Here is a 19577-nt window from a genome sequence, read left to right on the forward strand (position 1 = left end):
CCACTGTTCAACTGGGAGACCTGGTTCTCAATCTGATTCTGCTGCTAACTCTCTGTGTGGCCTTGGGCATGTTGCTTTCTCACCCTGGGCACCAGTGCCATTTTCTTAACCTATACAATTAGAGGGTTGAATTATAGTCAATTTCTTTTAACACTAAGGTTTTGTGTTTCTGGGGGTGAACTTATCGCTTCTACTCCAAGGTGACTCTTTGCAGCAGGGTCTAGAGTGTGATGTTCCACTGCTCTGTCCTTGGAGCCCTAAGGCCGTCCAAGCTTCTCTCACTTGTTTAGTGACTTCACCTCTCTGTGTCTGTTTCTTCATTTTTCACATGTGGGTAATGGTAGTATCTGTATTATAGGGTTGTTAAGAGAATTAAACTTATTAACACATATTGAAATCTTGGAACAGTGCTTGGCATGAGGTAGGGCATCAGGAAACATTATTAATGCACTGCTGGGATTGATACTGTTTACATCATAATAACACTGTCTACATCTCACTTGTATTGAATGCTTACTAGATGCAGGCACAAGATGCCATCTCATTTAATCCTTAAAACAATCCCCTAAGGTTTCACAGATGATAAAGAAACAAAGGCAAGCCGAGAGCTATGGCTCAAGCCTGTAATCCCAACACTTTCGGAGGCTGAGGCGGGAGGATTGCCTGAGTCCAGGGGTTCGAGACCAGCCTGGGCAACTTGGTGAGACCTCGTTTCTACAGTAAATCAAAAAAATTAGCCAGGCATGGAGGTGCGGTGCCTGTAATTCCAGCTACTTAGAAGGCTGGGGCAGAAGGATCACCTGAGCCCAGCAGGTTGAGGCTGCGGTGGCTGTGAGTGTGCCACTGCACTCCAGCCAGAGCGACAGAGTGAGACTCCAACTCAAAAAAAAAAAAGAAAGTAAGAGGGGTGACTCATCCAAGGTCGTGTGACTAGTCAGCAACATCATCTGTTTCGACCCTTTCCAGTCTGAATGTCACTTACTGTATCCCTCAAGCCCTGATTGACAATTCCAGGGTCCCTCCTTAATCTGGAAGAAAGCAGGAAAGACCATTCCCTCATGGGGATTCCCAAACTTTTACTAGGAAAGTGTAACCCTCTCAGAGATAAGCTCCCCCTGCCGGTCAACATGAGAAGGTGATTTAACAAAAAAGAAGTTGGTGGTGTGGATGATCAGAATAGGAAACACCCTCTCGTGGGAGATAAGATGGCAGCAAGTGACACTTATTTGTGGGTTCATGATAGGCGTAGTGCAGGTGTCTTGCTCTTCAGAAGGTATCTCTGGCTTCGACCTGGGATTTGGCCCATATCTACGATGTGATTTTAGCCTCTGTCTCTGGAAAACTGACATGGAACGCCAGTTCGAGTTCATTTCTGGCATTTCAGAACGTGAGCATGGCCATGATTTTGTGATGGTGTGGGATGCCATCATGTCTAATCAGCAGACAAAGCCAGTGAGGGGGACAAGGCTGTCATTTGGATTTAGCATGTTCTCTGAGTTGTCATTTCCCAGGAAAAGGAAGAAAGGATTGCAGATGTGACTCAGAGCAGTCATCTCTTCTCCTGCCTTCTGTGTTGAAATTCAATCAGATAACTGAAGCAATTGCAAGAGTGGAACACTGCGATAATTAACAATGACTGGAAAAGTGATTCATTTTATGTGCAAAACAATTATTAAGAACATGCAGATGCTTAAATAGGAAGATTGGCCGTTTAAATGAACACTAGGTGGGAATGCCTTAGCTAAGTAACTTTAGGAAAAAGATCTTCTTTTGGAATCAACAAATGTTTTAAATATTTAAATAATAATGTGAAACAGAATATGAGAGATTAGAGCATATTATCCAGCTAATCTTTGCAAAAATTGATTTTATATGCTAGCAGCCTTCTAGGACTATATTTACTTTTTAGTTATTTTATTCCATGTAGGCCTGAATCTTCCCTTCCATCAAACTCACCTAAAGGTGGCAATCATCTAGTATCATAGATGTGTAGGTATTTCTGCAGAAATAGCCTAAATGCAGATGATACCAAGAAATGTCAGTGGTACTAACTCAAAATTTGACTATATTCTTAATAGTAAGTCTGTAATAATTATGAAAATTGTCTAACATTTCAGATTTGTTCTAAAAGTTTCCGTTTGGATGGTAATTGGCCTATACACTGGCTACATATTTGTATTTTGCGAAAATGTCCATCCTGTGCCCCCTGGTTTTCATAGATGTGGACAGTGAGTGGTGGAGTGTGATCACCTTCAATCCTTGTTGGGAAAGTTAGGCTCTGCTCAAGTAACATTTTCTGAGTACCCTGGTTCCAAGCCCAGGGCAGGCTACTGAGAGTAGAGAGCTGGAAATGGCTTGATCTGTGCCCTGAAGGTTTATTTAGCCCAGCAATTTGCAAACATGAGATAGAGCAGAATCCCTGGAGAACTTGTTATAGATTCTTCACCCTCACACCCAAAGATTCTGACTCTAGAGGCTGAGTTTTTAACAGGTACTCCTGGTGATTCTCATGCCCACCCAGTGTTTGGACATCTCTGGTCCAGAATTCCAGGAGAATATGGTACAGAGGGCTAGAAGGTCCTAGAGTCAGGGCATTTGGCAACGTTGAGGCTCGGGTATTCTTCCTGGAGGAGGTGTCACGTCAGCTGACTCTTGAAGGATGAGTAACGTTGAACTAACACATGAAGGAGAGAAGGTCTTGAGGGCTGAAGACTAGAAGACAGGTGCTGTGGCATAAAGCAGTGTACCTGTAGGCAACTCAGCGTGTCCCCGAGGACCAGGTGTAAGTAAGTTAGGAAGTGATGCAAGATGAAGCTGGAGGAGGCAGAGGTCAGGACACAGAGGACCTAAGTGTCATGCTGAGGAGAGGTGACAGTGTCCTGAAGCTAACAGAGCACACAAGGAGGTAGGAAGAGAGGGAAGGAAGCAGGCAGTCACGGTTATGCTTTCCAGCTTGGCACTGGCCACTGTGGTGGTGCTGTCTCGCCATCTTTCCACTGGCTGACGTAACAGTTACATTTCCTAAGTGAGAAAATTGAGACTCAGGAAAGTTAGGTGACCCAGAAAGATCATGAGAGCTGGGCTCAAGTACCTCTTCTAATTTCCAGATTATTTCTCAGTTCGTGTTTGTCGAATCAAGATGCCACTGACTCATAGAGCCGCATCTCTTGTTCCTATTGTAAATTGACAGCAGCTTGAATTTTTTCTCAGGCCTTGAACTCTGTCTACCAAAAGCCAATAATCTCCAGTCTTCTGTTTGGACTGAATTAAGGGTCATCAATTAAGGGTCAAAGCAATTAAGGGTCAAAATATGTCTCCAGCCTGTGTTTAGGAGGTAATTGTTGTGATAATGAAAGGAGTGATAAAAGCAACAAATGTGTTGAACGATTACACTGAATGCCTCAGTGTCTTGGTCTAGTCTCATTTAGTCCTCACAATTACCCTGAGAAGTAAGTACTATTATTATCCCCATTTGTTGGATGAGGGAACCCTATGTGACAAGTAATTTGTGTATAGTCACAAAGCTAGTAAATGGTTCTATCCATTGGGATAGGCTAGGTTTTGCTGCTATAACAAATGACTTCCAAATCTCAATGGCTTACAGCATCAAAGGTGTATTTCCTATTCACACTAGATGTTCATTGCAAATTGGCTGTGGCTTTAATTCACATTGTCCTGTTTATGGCTCCCAGGTTGATAGAGTGACCCTCATCTAGATTACTGCAGAGGGAAAGGGGACATATTAGGTTCCTGCACTGACTTTTAAAGACTCTGCTGGAAGTGACACACATCATCTCCACCTACATTTTATTGGCTAAAACTGATCATATGACCTCTCAGTGTGACAGGGCAGAGATGAATAATACTTTCCCATAGACAGGGATAACTAACTGAATATTTGGTGATACAGTCTGCCATACCAAGAACTAGTTGAGAACCTGCATAGGTAGGATTCAAGCTGACACAGGATCTGAATCCTAATGGTATAATCCTCAGGGTCAGGCGCAGTGGTTTATGCCTGTAATCCCAATACTTTGGGAGGTCGAGGCAAGAGGATTGCTTGAGCCCAGGAGTTTGAGACTAGCCTAGGCAATGTAGTGAGACCTCATCTCTACAAAAAGTCAAAAAATTAGCCAGGCATGGTGGCATGCATCTGTAGTTCCAGCTTGTTGGGAGGCTGAGGCTGAAGGATTGCCTGAGCCCATGAGGTCAAAGCTGCAGTGAGTCGTGATTGTGCCACTGCATTCCAGCCTGAGTGACAGAGTGAGACCAACTCCTGACTCAACAAACAAACAAACAAAATCCCCAATCCTTGATTGCCATCATGCCTTACACTTTGCTAATAGTATAATGTCCATGGTTCAACCTTATCCTACTCTGCTGATGGCATGAGTTTTGATCATGGAAAACCAGAACCCAGGGTATACACAGAAATTTTTATCATTAATTTCTGCTTCTGTGTAATGCAACAACTGAGAAGTGTGGTGCTTTACCCTCAAGAGATGCTTACGAAAGAAGTTTGTATGACTCACAAGGAGTGAGATAGGAAGGAAACAGGAACTAGTTGAGCACGTGCATTTTTCTGCTCACAGAGATGCAGCCCCCAAAGCACCGGCACATCATCTGTTCTTGATAAAACTTTATTGACTGAATGAATGAAGAAGAAATGTATCTTATCCTTACAAACCAACAACCTTATGAAGTAGTTGTTATTATCTCCATTTGAATAAAACTGCTTTTCGGGATAAGATAAACCCTGTGAAGTACAAAGCCCAGAAGCTGAGATATAGGAAGCCCTCAGTAAATATTAACCATTTTTTCTGCTTGTATTATCACCATTCTTTGCTATCAGTCTGCATTGAGTTGCTGTCCAAACTCCAAATTCAGTTCAGAGTTCCCGTGTCATGGCCTCTCTGTCCCACCCGCAGCAGCGCTGCTGAGGCTGGGCAGGAAAGTTGGCTGTGTGACTCCAGAGCACTCATGGTGGCCTTTCTCAGGGTTCCCTTGGCCCCATTTCACTTTATATGCTGCTTTTTGCAGATTTTCTAGCATTTACATTTCAAGTCTGAACGAGTCTAGCTATTGCTCCAAACCAAGATTTCCCATGCAGACATTTCTCTAACCCACATTCAGAATGATGATTCTTCAGGAAATTGGTTTCCAAATGTTCCAGAGAGGGAAATTGGATCAAATGACAGAATGGGGGAAAAGGGAGGGAAGGAGGGAGGTGATGGAGTCTGTGATTCTATTTTGTACTTGTTCTGGGCCATCTGTTTAAAGATATTTTTTGTGCTTCTCTTGCTATTATTATTGTTATTTTTTGTCTTTTTATTATTCAAATTGCCACCCTGTTAGGATGGATCCACTGGGTAAGTAGTGCATCCCATACACTGAGATTTCCTGGCTAGGTTTCTGAATGTTTTCAGCTTTCTAAAATTATCAATGGGGCCAGGCGCGGTGGCTCACGCCAATAATCCTAGCATTTTGGGAGTCCAAGGTATTTGGGAGAATCACTCGAGCCTAGGAGTTTGAGACCAGCCTTGGCAGCATAATGAGACTCCCATCTCTATAAAAAAATAAGAAAATTAGCCAGTGTGGTGGTGCACGCCTATAGTCCCAGCTACTCAGGAGGCTGAGATGGAAGGATCACCTGAACCCAGGAGGTCAAGGCTGCAATGAGCCATGATTATTTCAATTCAGCCTAGGTGACAGAGTGAGACTCTGTCTCAAAAAAAAAAAGAGTGAAAAAAGGTAAATAAATAAAACCATCAATGGGCCCAGGGTGACTTCGATACCTTACTCTGCCTGACATAGTACCTACCCAGCTTTGGCCCCAGTTTGGGAGTTGGCGTGGCAGGGATGTCTCCAGGGATTCTGGGCACAACTGGCTCTAAAAACCAGGCTTTTCTCCCCCAGAACGGCTGAGGCATCTCGGAAGAAGAAAGAAAACCGGAGGAAGTGGAAGCGTTATCTCCTGATAGGCCTGGCGACTGTCGGAGGCGGAACAGTGATCGGTAAGGCCAGCTGGAGATAGTGGCACACGGGCAGGGGCCACACAGAGTGAGAGGTGATGTCCAGCTGGGGGTGAGAGTGGAGAGTGCAGGGGGGTTGTCTGGGTGGGTGCTCAGTCAGTGGTCAGTGTGCTCATCTGTGTTGTTTAGAAGCTTCCATGGGAGGCAGTAGACAGCTGATGGGGTATGAACCCCTCAAGCCACATTCTGACTCCCTCCTGTACCTGCTACTTTCCCTGCAGGTGTGACCGGGGGTCTAGCTGCCCCCCTTGTTGCCGCTGGAGCTGCAACAATCATTGGCAGCGCCGGGGCAGCAGCCCTGGGCTCCGTGGCTGGCATAGCTGTCATGACCTCACTGTTCGGGGCAGCTGGAGCCGGCCTCACAGGTAAGGTTCAAAAGGAATGGTGGGGGAAAAAAAGGAATGGTGGGTTCAGTGAGATTTTTAGCTGGGGTGGCCCAGTTCCTAAAAGACATACCCAGATTCTCACCAGTGATGGCTCCTGGGAGACAGGAGAGACAGGCTCTTCTCACTCTGGTCCCAGCCCTGTCAGAGCCTGCAGCAGGCTTCACAGAGAACTGGACCAGTAGCTTGGTATGGATCAGGGTAGGTGCCAAGTTTGGGAAGCTGGCTTTTTCCTCATGCACCTTGTATATGCTTCCTAAGACAGACCCTGTTTGGACCTGCTCCACTATCCAGAAGTTTCCAGGCAAGCAGGGCTTCCTCACGTTTGGGGACAACATGACTGACCTTCATTTACCAGCCTCAGCTGTGGAGTTTTTCCACATCACATGTATCAGCAGCCCCCAGTCACACACATGGAATCCTGTTCAGCTCCCCAGGTGGAGTGTCGCCCCTGCTGAGGATCTTGGTCCATTTGATTCACTCTTACTAAGAGGAGTGTTTGGGCAGAAAAAAAGATACAGAACCAACCAAGTAAGGACGGATCTGTGGTTAAGAGCCTGGGCTCTGAGTTCAAACCCAGCACTGCCCCTCGGGAGCTGGCCAGCCTCGGGCAGCCTCTTAGCTTCTTCTGTAATTAGAGGCAATAGTGGCATCTACTTTTTTTGTTTGTTTGTTTGTTTTTGAGTTAGAGTCTCACTCCGTCGCCCAGACTGGAATGCAGTGGCACGCTCCCGGCCACCGCAGCCTCGACCTGGTGGGCTCCGCGATCCTTCCGCCTCAGCCTTCCAAGTAGCAGAAACTACAGTTGTGGGCTACCACGCCCGGCTAATTTTTGATATATTGTAGAGATGAGGTCTCACCAAGTTGCCTGGGTGGGTCTCGAACCCGCAGCCTCAGGCAATCCACTCACCTCAGCCTCCCAAAGTGCTGGGATTACAGGCTGAGCTACCGAGCCCGGCCAATGGCACCTACTTTAATGAGTTCAACCACAAAATGCATTTGTCTAGGGGTAGGGCACACAGTCGGTACTCACTGTGTGAGCATGTGAGGACAGACAGCCATTCTAATGTTCCCCGGGGCCCCAGTCACCACCATTCTCATTCTCATATCTGTGTCTTTAGGATACAAGATGAAGAAGCGTGTCGGGGCCATTGAGGAATTCACGTTCCTGCCTCTGACAGAGGGCAGACAGCTGCATATCACCATTGCCATCACTGGATGGCTTGCGTCTGGCAAATACCGTGAGGACCAGGAGGGGGCATTGGCTAGGCTAGACCTTATACTGTGGGCCAGACCATGGGCTAGGTTCTTGACTGCATGTGTCTCTAGGAAGTGGGTATGGGAGCTCCATTTTGCAGAGGAGAAACTGAGGTTCAGAGAGGTGAGGTGACTTCATCTCACATTCATCTACCTGCCCATCATCCATCGTCTATCTACTGCCCCACCCACCCATCCATACATCTGTCTTCCTATCCACCCACCCACATTCATCTACCCACCCATCCAGCCAGCCAGCTAGCCATCTATCCATCTAGCCATCCATCCACACATTTATCTATCCACCTGTTCATCTATCTACCCACCTATCCATACATCCATCTACCTTGCACCCACCCATTTATCCATTCATTTATCATCCATTTATCTACCCACCCATCCATTCATCCACCCATTCAACTATCTGCCCATTCATCCACCCATCCATCCACCCATCCATCCACACATCCATCCACACATCCATCCATCCATCCATCCATCCATCTACCCATCCACCCATCCACCCATCCACCTACCAGGTGCCACTCATTATCCATCCATCCACCCATGTATCCATCTATCCAGCCAGCAGTATTTATAGAGTATTGCACTTACTATGTGCTACACACCAATTCAGGACCTAGGGATTCAGTAGTGAGCAGCACAGTCATGGCCTCTGCTCCCATGGAACATGCAGCTTGAGACAGAAGACGGACCAAGTAATTGAAAGGAATGCTTTATGGATGGCACAACAGGGGAAGCACAGGGTATTTCTGGGGAAGGTTGCTGGAGAAAATGGCATTTACTTATTTATTTACTTACTTACTTATTTAGAGTTGAGGTCTCACTCTGCAGCCCAAGCTGGAGTGCAGTGGCATGATCACAGTTCACCACAACCTTGACCTTCTGGGCTCAGGTGATCCTCCCTCCTCAGCCTCCTGAGTAGCTAGGACTACAGGTGTGTGCCACCATGCCCGGCTAATTTTTAATTTTTTTGTGGAGAGGCAGTTCCACTATGTTGTCTAGGCTTGTCTTAAACTCCTGGGATTACAGGTATGAGCCACTGCATCTGGACAGTAATGACATTTAGACTAAGGGCTGAAGGTGAGATAGCTGGGTAAAGAAGGAGCAAAAAGTATATATCAAGCAAAGGAGCAACATGTGCAAAGGCCCCATGGTCTGAAAGAGCCAAAAAGAGTACAGAATGGCTGCAGCAGAGAGCCTGAAGGCATCAGTGTGGGCAGGGCCAGACAATGCAGGAGCATTTGAGCTGTGACAAGGAGTTTGAATTTTTCTTCAGAGCAGGTAGAAGACAGCAAAGGACTGTAAGCACATGAGTGAGAGATCAGTAATGTCTTGGCCATGACCTCAGCAAGTTACTTGGCTTCTCTATGCCTTGGTTCCTGCATTTGTAAAATGGAGCACATTATTCTTACCTTTTCAGGTTGCTGCAGAGATTAAAGTAAACTAGGTAACATGTGGTAGGCACCTGATATCTAGTTGACATTCCACAGACAGTAGTTTTTTGTTTTGGTTTGGTTTTTTTGGTACCCTAATTTTAACCTGCATGTTTCAGGAGATTCTAGCCAGGGTAGCATTGAGGACTCACACCATGGTCCACTGGCTGACTGGCTCACCTCTGTAAGTGCCCAGCAAGAGGCTCAGCAGTGCATTTCTCAGAGAGAGCAGGGTGGGCCTGGGAGTCCCAGATGTCCCAGCCTGACCACTCAGGCACACATGCTGAAAGCCTCCTGGGTCCCCAAGTCTCTGAGACCTGAGAATGGAAGACACAGCCCTTCTAAACCACACAGAGGAAAGCCAGTGAGAAGACATTGAGAAATGTTACCAGGTGCCAGGGTCCTATTGGTGTGTGACCACCAGGCCCTAGCCCCACACAGAGGGTCTCTAATGTTAACTAAGCACCATGTGCCTGCTCGGAGTCCAGCACTTTACCTGCACAGTGGGAACTTGGAATGCATTACCCGTCCACCCTCAAGGTGGAGCTGTTCTCATCCTGATCTGTCGGAAGAGCAAATCTAGAGAAGGTCATGTGGCAGGGGAGTAGCAGATGCGAGATTCAAACCCAGGTCTCCTGACCCACCGTTCAGGGTTTCTTTTCATCCGTTTTTCTTATACCATGCCACAGGAAGAGAGGAGCAAGAGCAAGAGAGTAGGGAAAGGAATTTACTATTCCAGCCAGTATGGAAAGCAAATCCTTTGTCTTACCACCATTTACTCAGTTAGTCCCAGCTCAAAGGTCAAGTTCATTCTGGGAGAAGAAAATAGTCTTTATTGTCCTCCAGCAGTCTAGTGCAATGTGGTACAAAGGCAGAGGGGTATTTAAAAGAAACATAACCAAGCTTGAGAATGTTCCAGAAGGAAAAAAATAGTAGCCTGTTCCTGCCTCTTTAATAGCCAGGAAACAAGCCTTGTTGTCATCACAGACTTGCTTTTATGTGTGATAGGAGTAACTGGACTTTCTTTGGCCCACTCCTTTATTAACCAGGATTATATACAATAAAGATAATAGCTTTGTGGCTAACGACTTGCTGTGAGCCAAGCATTTTGTAGGTATCAGCTCAGTTAGTTCCTTACTTCAGTTCAAGGGGATAGGCATCACTAGCACTCCCATTTTACAGATGAGGAAACTGAGACTCATAAGGGATGTGCAGGGTCACCCAGCTAGATTCACCCCTACTCTATCTGGCTTCACAGCCCATATTCTTGTCCATAGGACAACACAATCCAGTAGAGCACTTTACAATTTATATGACAGTTTTTATGCAGCATCTCATGTGATCCCACCACACCCGTGAGTCTGATGTCATCATCCCTTTCTTACAGATGTAGAAATTGAGGGTCAGCAGGGCATCGTGTTTTGCTGCAAGTCACACCAGCGGCAGCTGCTGACCTGGGTCCAGAGCCCAGGCCAGCGTCCCATCAAGCCCATGCTCCCCTGTGTTCTGCACCTGCCACTTCTCTTGGGGCTGGCAGTCACCATTCCACAGTTAGAGAGAGCTGATTCCTGAGTTGTGGCAGAACCGAGACAGGGACCCTGCAGAGGGAGAGGAACAGCTGCAGGGTGGTCTTGGTGTTGACGTACCCCCTGCAGGTAAGGATGAGGCCTTTGAGGCAGGCAGGTAGAGGCGTGTGGTTGATGTTCAGAACCTGATGTCTCTGGGAAGCTGATTCCATCCATCCATTCATGCTTCATGTTCTTAGGGGTGCTTATTGTGCATCACATCACCAGGCCTTGGGAATAGGGTGCATAGCAAATCAGACTGTAGGAGAGGCACACGTAAAACAGAGGATGCAGAAATGCATAATTATAGACTGTCATGAAAACTTACGGCAAAAAAGTAGAAGGTATATTTTGCATTTGATCTATCTGTGGGGCCAGGAAGACCTCCCCATGGAAGAGGCAATTGAGCTAGAATCTCAAGGACAAGTAAGGATGATGTAGGGCGCCGAGTCCCCCACCTTTTTGGCATCAGGGGCTGGTTTTGAGGAAGATAATTTTTTCATAGGTGGAGGGGATGTGCTAATGTTAATCTGTATTTGCTACTGCAAATGTTAATCTGTATCTGTATTTGCAGCCACTCCCCAGCACTAGCATTACCGCCTCAGCTCCACCTCAGATCATCAGATGCTAGATTCTCATAAGGGACAGCACATGCACAGTTCACAGTAGGGTTCGAGCTCCTATTAGAATCTAATGCTGATAATGATCTGAAAGGAGGTGGAGCTCAGGCCATAATGCGAGCAGTAGGGAGCAGCTGTAAATACAAATGAAGCTTTGCTCACGCCCACCACTCACCTCCTATTATATGGCCTGATTCCTAACAGGCCAGCATGGGTACTGGTCCACAGCCTGGAGTTGGGGACCCCTGATGTAGGGAAACTGATGTAAGAGCCAGGAGATATTGCAGGATTTTAGACTGGAGTGGGTGGAGATCTATGTTTTGAAAAGGTCACTGGGGCCACCAGGCAGAAATGGATGGGGATAGATTAGGTTCCCCCGTGCTCCTATCCTGAAGGCAGCTGGGCAGGAGGAGGAAGAGGGAGGCAGGCCATCATGTCTATACTTTCCTACTTGACACTGGCCTCTGTGGTGGTACAGTGTCATCGTCCTTCCATGGGGTCATTTAATATTTACATTTTCTAAGTGAGAAAACTGAGTGACCAGTGAGATCGTGGCAGAGCTGGCTTCAAGTACCTCTTCCCCCAAGTTTTAGCTATTTCCCAGTCCGTGTTGAATCAGGATGTAACTGACTCACAGAGCTACGCTTCTTGTCCCTGTTATATGTTGTCAGCAGCTAAATGCCAGAATTACTTCAGGGTGAGAGGAAATAATATTTTACATACCCATCATAGTCCAAATACTAAATTCTTACATCTATCCTATGAAGGGAGACAAGTATTAATCTCCCCACTTCACCAATAAGCAAAGTGAGGCTCAAGGTGGAATATGGATGTGCCCAAGGTCACCCAGCTTTTAATGAACATAGGAGTTGAGATTCAAACCCCAGCCTGCCAATCCACAGGGCAACACAGTAGTCCATCTGTGCTAACAGCTGCCACTCATTGGCAGGGGGTGGGCCTTTTGCCTTAGACACAAGGATGAGTGGCCCCCTGTTGCTGCCTCTCTGAGAGAGTAGGGTGGGACAGCTTCTGCCATGGATGGAGAGGCCCCACCGACCTGTGTTCTCCCCAGGCACCTTCAGCGCCCCGTGGGCTGCCCTGGCCCGCAGCCGTGAGCAGTACTGCCTGGCCTGGGAGGCCAAGTACCTGATGGAACTCGGCAATGCCCTGGAGACCATCCTCAGCGGTCTTGCCAACATGGTGGCCCAGGAGGCCCTTAAGTACACAGTGTTGTCTGGTAAGCTTGGCACCTCTACCACTAACAGCCTGCCACCCCCATCCCACAGTGGTACCCTATCTTTGCATGCCCGAGGCCCCAGGGAGCCAGGCACTATGCAGGATGCTGGGAGCACAGAGAGGTTAAGGCATATTCCTGTCTGTGAGAAGTTGACGGTCTTTATGGAGTGAAGATAAATAAACAGCCAATCACATGATATATCAGTTAGCTATTGCCACATAACAAGCCACCCCAAAACTCAGTGACTTAAAGTTACACTAGTTTATTGTGATAGCTCAGGAGTCATGAGGCCAAAGTTGGCTGATCTTAGCTGCTCACGCATCTGTTGGTCGGATGATTATCCACTGATTGAGGCTAGTGTTGTCTGGGCAACTTCACTCTGCTTCATTTGTCTCTCATCCTCCTTCTGTGACCAGCAGGCTAGCCTGTACCAGTGATAGAAGTGTAGGAGGCTAGCCCCCAGGCACAAGTCCATTCCAAGCCTCACATCTACTAACAACTCATTGACCAAAACAAGTCACATGTCTGAGTCAAGAGGGGAGGGGCAGGGCAGGGAGCATTGCAGGGTTATAAGGCTAAGTGGGAGGATACAGGGCGAGGTGACAAATGGGGGCCATCTTGGGAATCTCACATATGACAAGGGCTTGGGTAGAATTGATTTAGCTCATATATTAGAAATATATGAGTTTTTCATTTCTTTGCTCTTTAGCAGTTTGACACTTGGCAAGCTTGCAGGTTCCAAGTTCAAGAGACTGCATGCATTCACTTGAGCATCTGTTAGCCAGCCCTTCCCTAGAAGGAACCCCCCCATTCCCTTCATCACTGATATCCCACCTCCCCAGGCATTGTGGCTGCCCTGACCTGGCCAGCGTCACTCCTCGCTGTCGCCAATGTCATCGACAACCCCTGGGGGGTGTGTCTCCATCGATCAGCAGAGGTTGGCAAGCACCTGGCTCACATCCTACTCTCCCGGCAGCAGGTACCTGGGAATGGCTGTAGGGGTGGCGGGGATAAAAGGGAATGTCAGGAAACTGCCTTGTGCACAGACATCAGCCTTAGAGGCTAGGCCACTTGGGGGATGGGTGTTCTTCGCTACCCATCCAGTTCAAGAGACGAAAGTGTGCTAGGATGGACAATAAATATGATAGACTGTGCATCTCTAGCAGGTAATTAGGTAAGGACTGAATAACAGGAGCATCCACAGGTAGGAACAAGGCTGGGGGAACTGGCAGAGCATAAGTAGCTCCTAATGAACAGTTTAGTGGTAATGATTGGGTGCATTCAGGTGACATGTCAATGGAAACCTCAGACTCCATTTGCAGTTAAGTCAGTAGAGTAAATGAGACCACATGCCTCAACTGGCCAGAGATAGTGGCCCAGTGTTCCTTCCTAGGAGTCTAAAGCTACTGTATGAAGGCATCTTTGGTTGTCTCAATACTGTATAAAATGGTTAGGAAGATAAATCATAATACTTTTTTTATTTTTATTTTTTGAGTTGGAGTCTCACTCCATCACCCAGACTGGAGTGCAGTGGCACACTCACGGCCACCAAAACCTTGACCCGCTGTGCTCAGGTGATCCTTCTGCCTCTGCCTTCCAAGTGGCTGGAACTATAGGCGGGCACCACCACACCCGGCTAATTTTTTTGATTTACTGTAGAGACGAGGTCTCAACAAGTTGCCCGGGCTGGTCTCGAACCCTTGAACTCAGGCAATCCTCTGGCCTCAGCCTCCCAAAGTGCTGGGATTACAGGCCACTGGGCTCAACCTCTTTATAATACTTTTAAAATTCTAAGCCAACTGGGCGTGGTGGCTCACGCCTGTCATCCTAGCACTTTGAGAGGCCCAGACTTTTGCCTCCCTCTAGCTCCTTGGCCAAGACTCAGCCCTGTGGCCACCTCCAGCTACAGAGAAGTTAGGGAAACAGTTTTTGGCTGGGTGGCTGTCTGCCTAAACTCAGGTCTTCCATTATTAACAAAGGGAGAATGGATACTAGTAGATGGCCAGCAGGTGTCGCCACAAAGCTCCTGCAGGATTCAAATACTGTTTAAAGTAGAATTCCCACGTTGCAGTAAATGGAGTGGGGGCAGGGTGTGGAATACCAGTATCAGCACAAAAATCAAGAAGAAGGATAGATGATAAAACCAGCCTGGGCCTCCGGAGCTTCTCTGCTCCCCTCCTCTCCTTCCATGTAAAATTTGTGCCCAGAATACCCCAGATAACTTTCTTTTTCTTAGAACCTCCACTCATGTAATAACAAGTTGCCTTTTCTACAAGTTCTTGAGTCAGAAAATTCCTCTACCATATCTTGTTTTGTGCTCCACTTTCCTGTCTAGAAGCAGAACAGCTGTCCCCCCATGTCTCTCTTGACCTTTTGACCCATCACACCTGGGGGTGCCTTCTGCCTAATCCCCCAGCTCCAAAAGGGGGTCCCACGTCACTGCAGTTATTTGCCACGAGGCAGAAGAGGCCAAGGGAAGTTGCTCTTGTAATGGGCTAGTCCTACCTCTTGGGGAAGAACAAACAGCGGCTAGGTAATTGTTTCAGATAAAAGGAAATTAACCCAGACAGAGCCTGCCTGTTGGCCTTGGAGGAAGCCAGTTCCGGCGGCAGGTGCACTCCTGCAGAAATGAGGGCCCTGACTCTCCCAATGAAGACATCAGAACTCAGGGCCGGAACAGCACATGCATGATTCATTATGTGAGTGGCAGGCACTAAGACATGTGCAAAGGCCGCCCTTGTCAGGGCTGATGTTTTGCTGGAACTGACGTATGTCCTCCAGACACCTGTGTCTTTTTCCCTCCAGGGCCAGCGACCTGTCTCCTTGATTGGCTTCAGCCTGGGAGCCAGAGTCATCTACTTCTGTCTGCAAGAGATGGCACAGGAGAAAGGTGAGTTCGGATTATTGTCACAGATGAAAACCCTTCCCAAGTGTGTTCCCCAGGACAGAGGTTCTGGGCAGGGGTCATGAATCTTGCAAAATATGTCCCCAGTTTTAGAAATAATAGTTTAAAAGTTTAAAGTAGTTTAAAATAATCTGGGGCCAGTCTTGATGGCTCATATCTGTAATCCCAGTGCTTTGGGAGACCAAGGTGGGAGGATCACTTGAGGCTAAGAGTTCAAGACCAGCCTGGGCAACATAGTGAGACCTGTCTCTACAAAAATTAAAATTAAAAAAATTAGCCAGGCATGTAGTCCTACTTACTTGGGAGGCTGAGGCAGGAAGATTGCTTGAGCCCAGGAGTTCGAGGTTACAGTGAGCTGTGATGGCACTACTGTACTCCAGCCTGGGCAAAAGAGCAAAACCCTGTCTCTAAAATATAAATATAAATTTAAATTTAAAAAATAAGCCAGGCATGATGGCGCATGCTTTTAGTCCCAACTACTGGAGAGGCTGAGGCAGGATCATTGTTTGAAGCCTGGAGTTTGAGGTTACAGTGATCTATGTTCATGCCTGTAAATAGCCACTGCACTCCAGCCTGGGCAACACAGCAAGACTCCATCTCTAAAAAGAAAAAAGTTTAAAAATAGAGAAAAATAAACTGTTAGGAAAATGATTGGGGGATATGTAAATTAGAGTGTATACAAGACTGACAGTCCTGTAATAATGACACTTGCTTTTGCGTCCTAATGCACACTCTCAAGTGGTGGGGAGGACAATAAATCTGCAGTGCAATTGATCTAAGAAGGGTGGCAGCTACCCAGGGCTCACTTTCCTTGGGATAGGTCCTTGAGCCAAGCAAACCACACAGGCACATCTAAGACCTCTGCTTATCCCACGTTCGCTAACATTCTGTCTTCATTATTTGTTGCTGCAAAACCACCTCTTCAAACACAATGGCTTCAAACAGCAATAATGGATTCATTCTCCCAGTTCTGTGGGTTGACTAGGCAGTTCTCCTTTCTCGCCTGGGCTCACTGGTGCAGTTGTAGTCAGAGCTGGACTTCCCGGAGAGCCCAGGTTGACCTCAGTCAAGTCTGTGTCCATTGGTGCTAGCTGTCATCCAGTGCAGACTCCTCCCTGCCCTCTTGCTGGTCCTCCCAGGGAGGCCTCTGAAAAGGTACCATCCTCTGTGCTGTCTTTTGCTTCTTTCCTGGTCATCTTTCCCTCAACCCTGGCAGCAAACCATTTGCCAGCTCATTCCCTGGAGTGATGTGGTTTTATTAATAGAACTGATTCTTCACGTAGAGGAGAAGGCATGTTTCTGCCTCCAGTTAGCATAAATTCTGTGGTTAACTTCAGATTATTGATGCAAGTTAAGCCTTCAATTCCCCTGCTGAACAAATTGAATTAATTTCCATTAGCCATTTGGCCATGGTAACTGGAAGTAGATCAGTGATTAAATGCCTCCAAAATGTGAGGCTGCAAACTGACCAGAGGGAAGAGGGAGGCAGGTGGCCTCCTGGTGGTAGGGCTGGTTAGTGTGACACTGGCATACGTCTGTATCACAGCCTTTTGGGGGTGGTTCCCAAAGCAGCATCTCTCCAGTAACATTCCTGGTCACTGCTCCCACCCCTATATCTACATGGCCTATCAGTAAGAATTGGGGTTTGTGTCGGGTAAGAATTGGGGTTTGTGTCCAGGCGCGGTGGTTCAGCCTGTAATCTCAGCACTTTGGGAGGCCGAGGCAAGAAGATTGCCTGAGCCCGGGGGTTTGAGACCAGCCTGGGCAACTTGGTGAGACCTCGTCTCTACAATAAATCACAAAAACTAATTGGACGCATGGTGCCGTGTGTCTGAAGTTCCAGCTACTTGGAAGGCTGAGGCGGAAAGGATCACCTAAGCCCAGCAGGTCAAGGCTGCAGTGGCCATGAGTGTGCCACTGCACTCCAGCATGGGCGACAAAGAGTGTGACTCCAACTCAAGAAAAAAAAAAAGAATTGGGGTTTGCTTAGGCAGACCTAGATTTGGCTCCCAGCTTTGCCACTGACTAGCTATGGGACCTTGGGCTAATCGCTTAACCTCTCTGAGTCTCAGCTTCCTCAAATGAATATGGTGCTTTGTACACTTGCCTCAAAGGATCAGCAGGGGGTCAAAATGAGATAAATATGAAAGTCTCTGCCCCCACTTTGAGCACACTCCATAAATATGTCTTTCTCTAAACTCCAATCCGAAGATCTACTGTGTGCAGGGAGCTATGGTGAGTGCTGTATAGATGTAGGAGCTTGTCATTTTGTATCTACTCTCCAGCCTCAGAGGATTGGCCAGCATGGGTGAAGACAGAGCTCTTGGGTGTGTCTGGAAATGACCATGTCTGGTGTTTCCTATGTAAGAGACCCTCCAGGTGGTCCCCAGTACTGACGGGTACCCTGAACTCCAGGTAGGCAAGGTCAACCTTGAGCCCCACCATCCCCCTGGTGCCCAGCATGATGCCCAGCACACTTTGAGTGCCCAGGAAGACAGAGGAGCCTGACTTTGGGCAAGAAACTCAAGCACACGCTGATGCACTCATGAGCCAGATGCAGATCTGCCAGGCTGTCTGAGCACTGAGTATTGAGTATTATCTCATTCCTTCCTCACGGCAACCCAGGAGAGAGGTGCTACTGTTCTCTCTGCTTCACAGATGAGAAAACTGAGGCCAAGAGGCTGAGCCACAAGAATCTAAGTACAGGAGCCAGGATTTGATCCCAAGGAGTCTGGGTCTGGAACCTTCACTGCTAGCCACTGTGCTGTACCCTGCAGAGGTTCCAAACCCTGAGCGACCGGCCGCTGGAGGGAAGGGGATTCCAGAGGATTGGCCAGCACAGGCGAAGGCAGGGCTCTTGGGTGTGTCTGGAAATGGCCATGTCTGGTGTTTCCTAAGTAAGAGTCTCTCCAGGTGGGCGGGTACTGTGCATGTCCCCAGTACTGATGGGTTAGGGTGGGAGCCTGGTTCCATGCCAACCTCAGGAGTTGGAACCCAGCCTCTCTCCATCCTCCCTCTCTATTCTCCAAGCCACAGAGCACAGCACTGTCTCCCTGTTACTCTTGTTTGTTTACTGTCTCTTCCAGCCCATGTGTAACTTACCTAGGAGTACACAACCCAACCACCTGGGCAATTATTTTCCATATATATATGTCAGGGCCCTACATGGAAAGGGCCAGGCACTCCTATTTTGGAGATAGCCCTCCTGGGTAATTCTGGTGTATAGCCCTGGCCAGGAGCCACAGCACAGACAGAGTGAGGGCAGGCGGGGCCCTGCTTCTTCCCAAGCCTTTCCCAGTGCCTGGCACATACTAGGTGCTCTGTGGTCGTGTGTCCCATTACTGAGGAAGAGGCTGAGGTCTCTAAACCATGCAGTGGTGAATCGCTGAGTGGATCCTGCCAAGGAGAAGCTGGAGAGGTCAACGCTAGGCAGCCTGTAGTTCACCTCCATATACACACATGCACATTCACATGCACATGTACGTACACACACACGTGCGCACACTCACACACCCACAACAACAACTCAGCAGACCCCAAAGGCCCCCAGTGCCCCTGCCATTCTCTAGATCTAATGCAGGCATCTCAGTGTGACTCACAGGGCCCCTCCCACTCATAATCTGCCTTCCAGCATCTTCTCCCACCTCTCTCCACTTCACACACTGGGATCCAGTGGACCAGGCTGTTTCCAGACAGACTGGGTTCTCTGTTGGTCCTCTTCCATCTCCTTTTCTGGATAACTCCTACTCTCTTTCAGGCCTCCTGTGTCTGGAAGCTTTCCCTCTGATAATAATGATAATAACAATAGTAGTAGTGGTAGTAACTGCAGCCGAACACTCTGGGTTTTCACGTGCGGGCACAGTTCTAAGCTTATCACCTGAATTATTATATCTCATGTAATCCTTGCAACAACTCTGTGTAATAGATACTATTATCACGCCCATTTTACAGAGGAGGAAACCAAACTGCAGAGCTTAGGCAATTTGCCAAATCACACAGCTGGCAGGTGGACGATCAGGCAGTCTGGCTGGAACCTGTGTGACTCTCAGCCCCACACTAGACTCTCCCAGCCACTCTCCATCCTCCAAACCACAGAGCGCTGCGCTGTCTCCCTGTTATTC

General features: G+C 47.7%; 1 protein-coding gene across 1 annotated transcript in view; it reads left to right on the plus strand.

Annotated features, from left to right (window-relative positions):
- TMCO4 (transmembrane and coiled-coil domains 4) overlaps positions 1–19577 on the plus strand; it is a 120229-nt gene that overhangs the window by 53901 nt on the left and 46751 nt on the right. Inside the window, exons 6-11 of the mRNA XM_021710091.1 lie at positions 5917–6014; positions 6254–6397; positions 7537–7656; positions 12387–12551; positions 13394–13530; positions 15357–15441. Of these exons, the coding sequence (XP_021565766.1) occupies positions 5917–6014; positions 6254–6397; positions 7537–7656; positions 12387–12551; positions 13394–13530; positions 15357–15441 (749 nt within the window). The remainder of the gene's footprint in view (positions 1–5916; positions 6015–6253; positions 6398–7536; positions 7657–12386; positions 12552–13393; positions 13531–15356; positions 15442–19577) is intronic.

The sequence above is a fragment of the Carlito syrichta genome, unplaced genomic scaffold (assembly GCF_000164805.1).
Source record: "Carlito syrichta isolate Samal-C Ts95f unplaced genomic scaffold, Tarsius_syrichta-2.0.1 Scaffold288077, whole genome shotgun sequence".
In the NCBI taxonomy this organism is placed as follows: domain Eukaryota; kingdom Metazoa; phylum Chordata; class Mammalia; order Primates; family Tarsiidae; genus Carlito; species Carlito syrichta.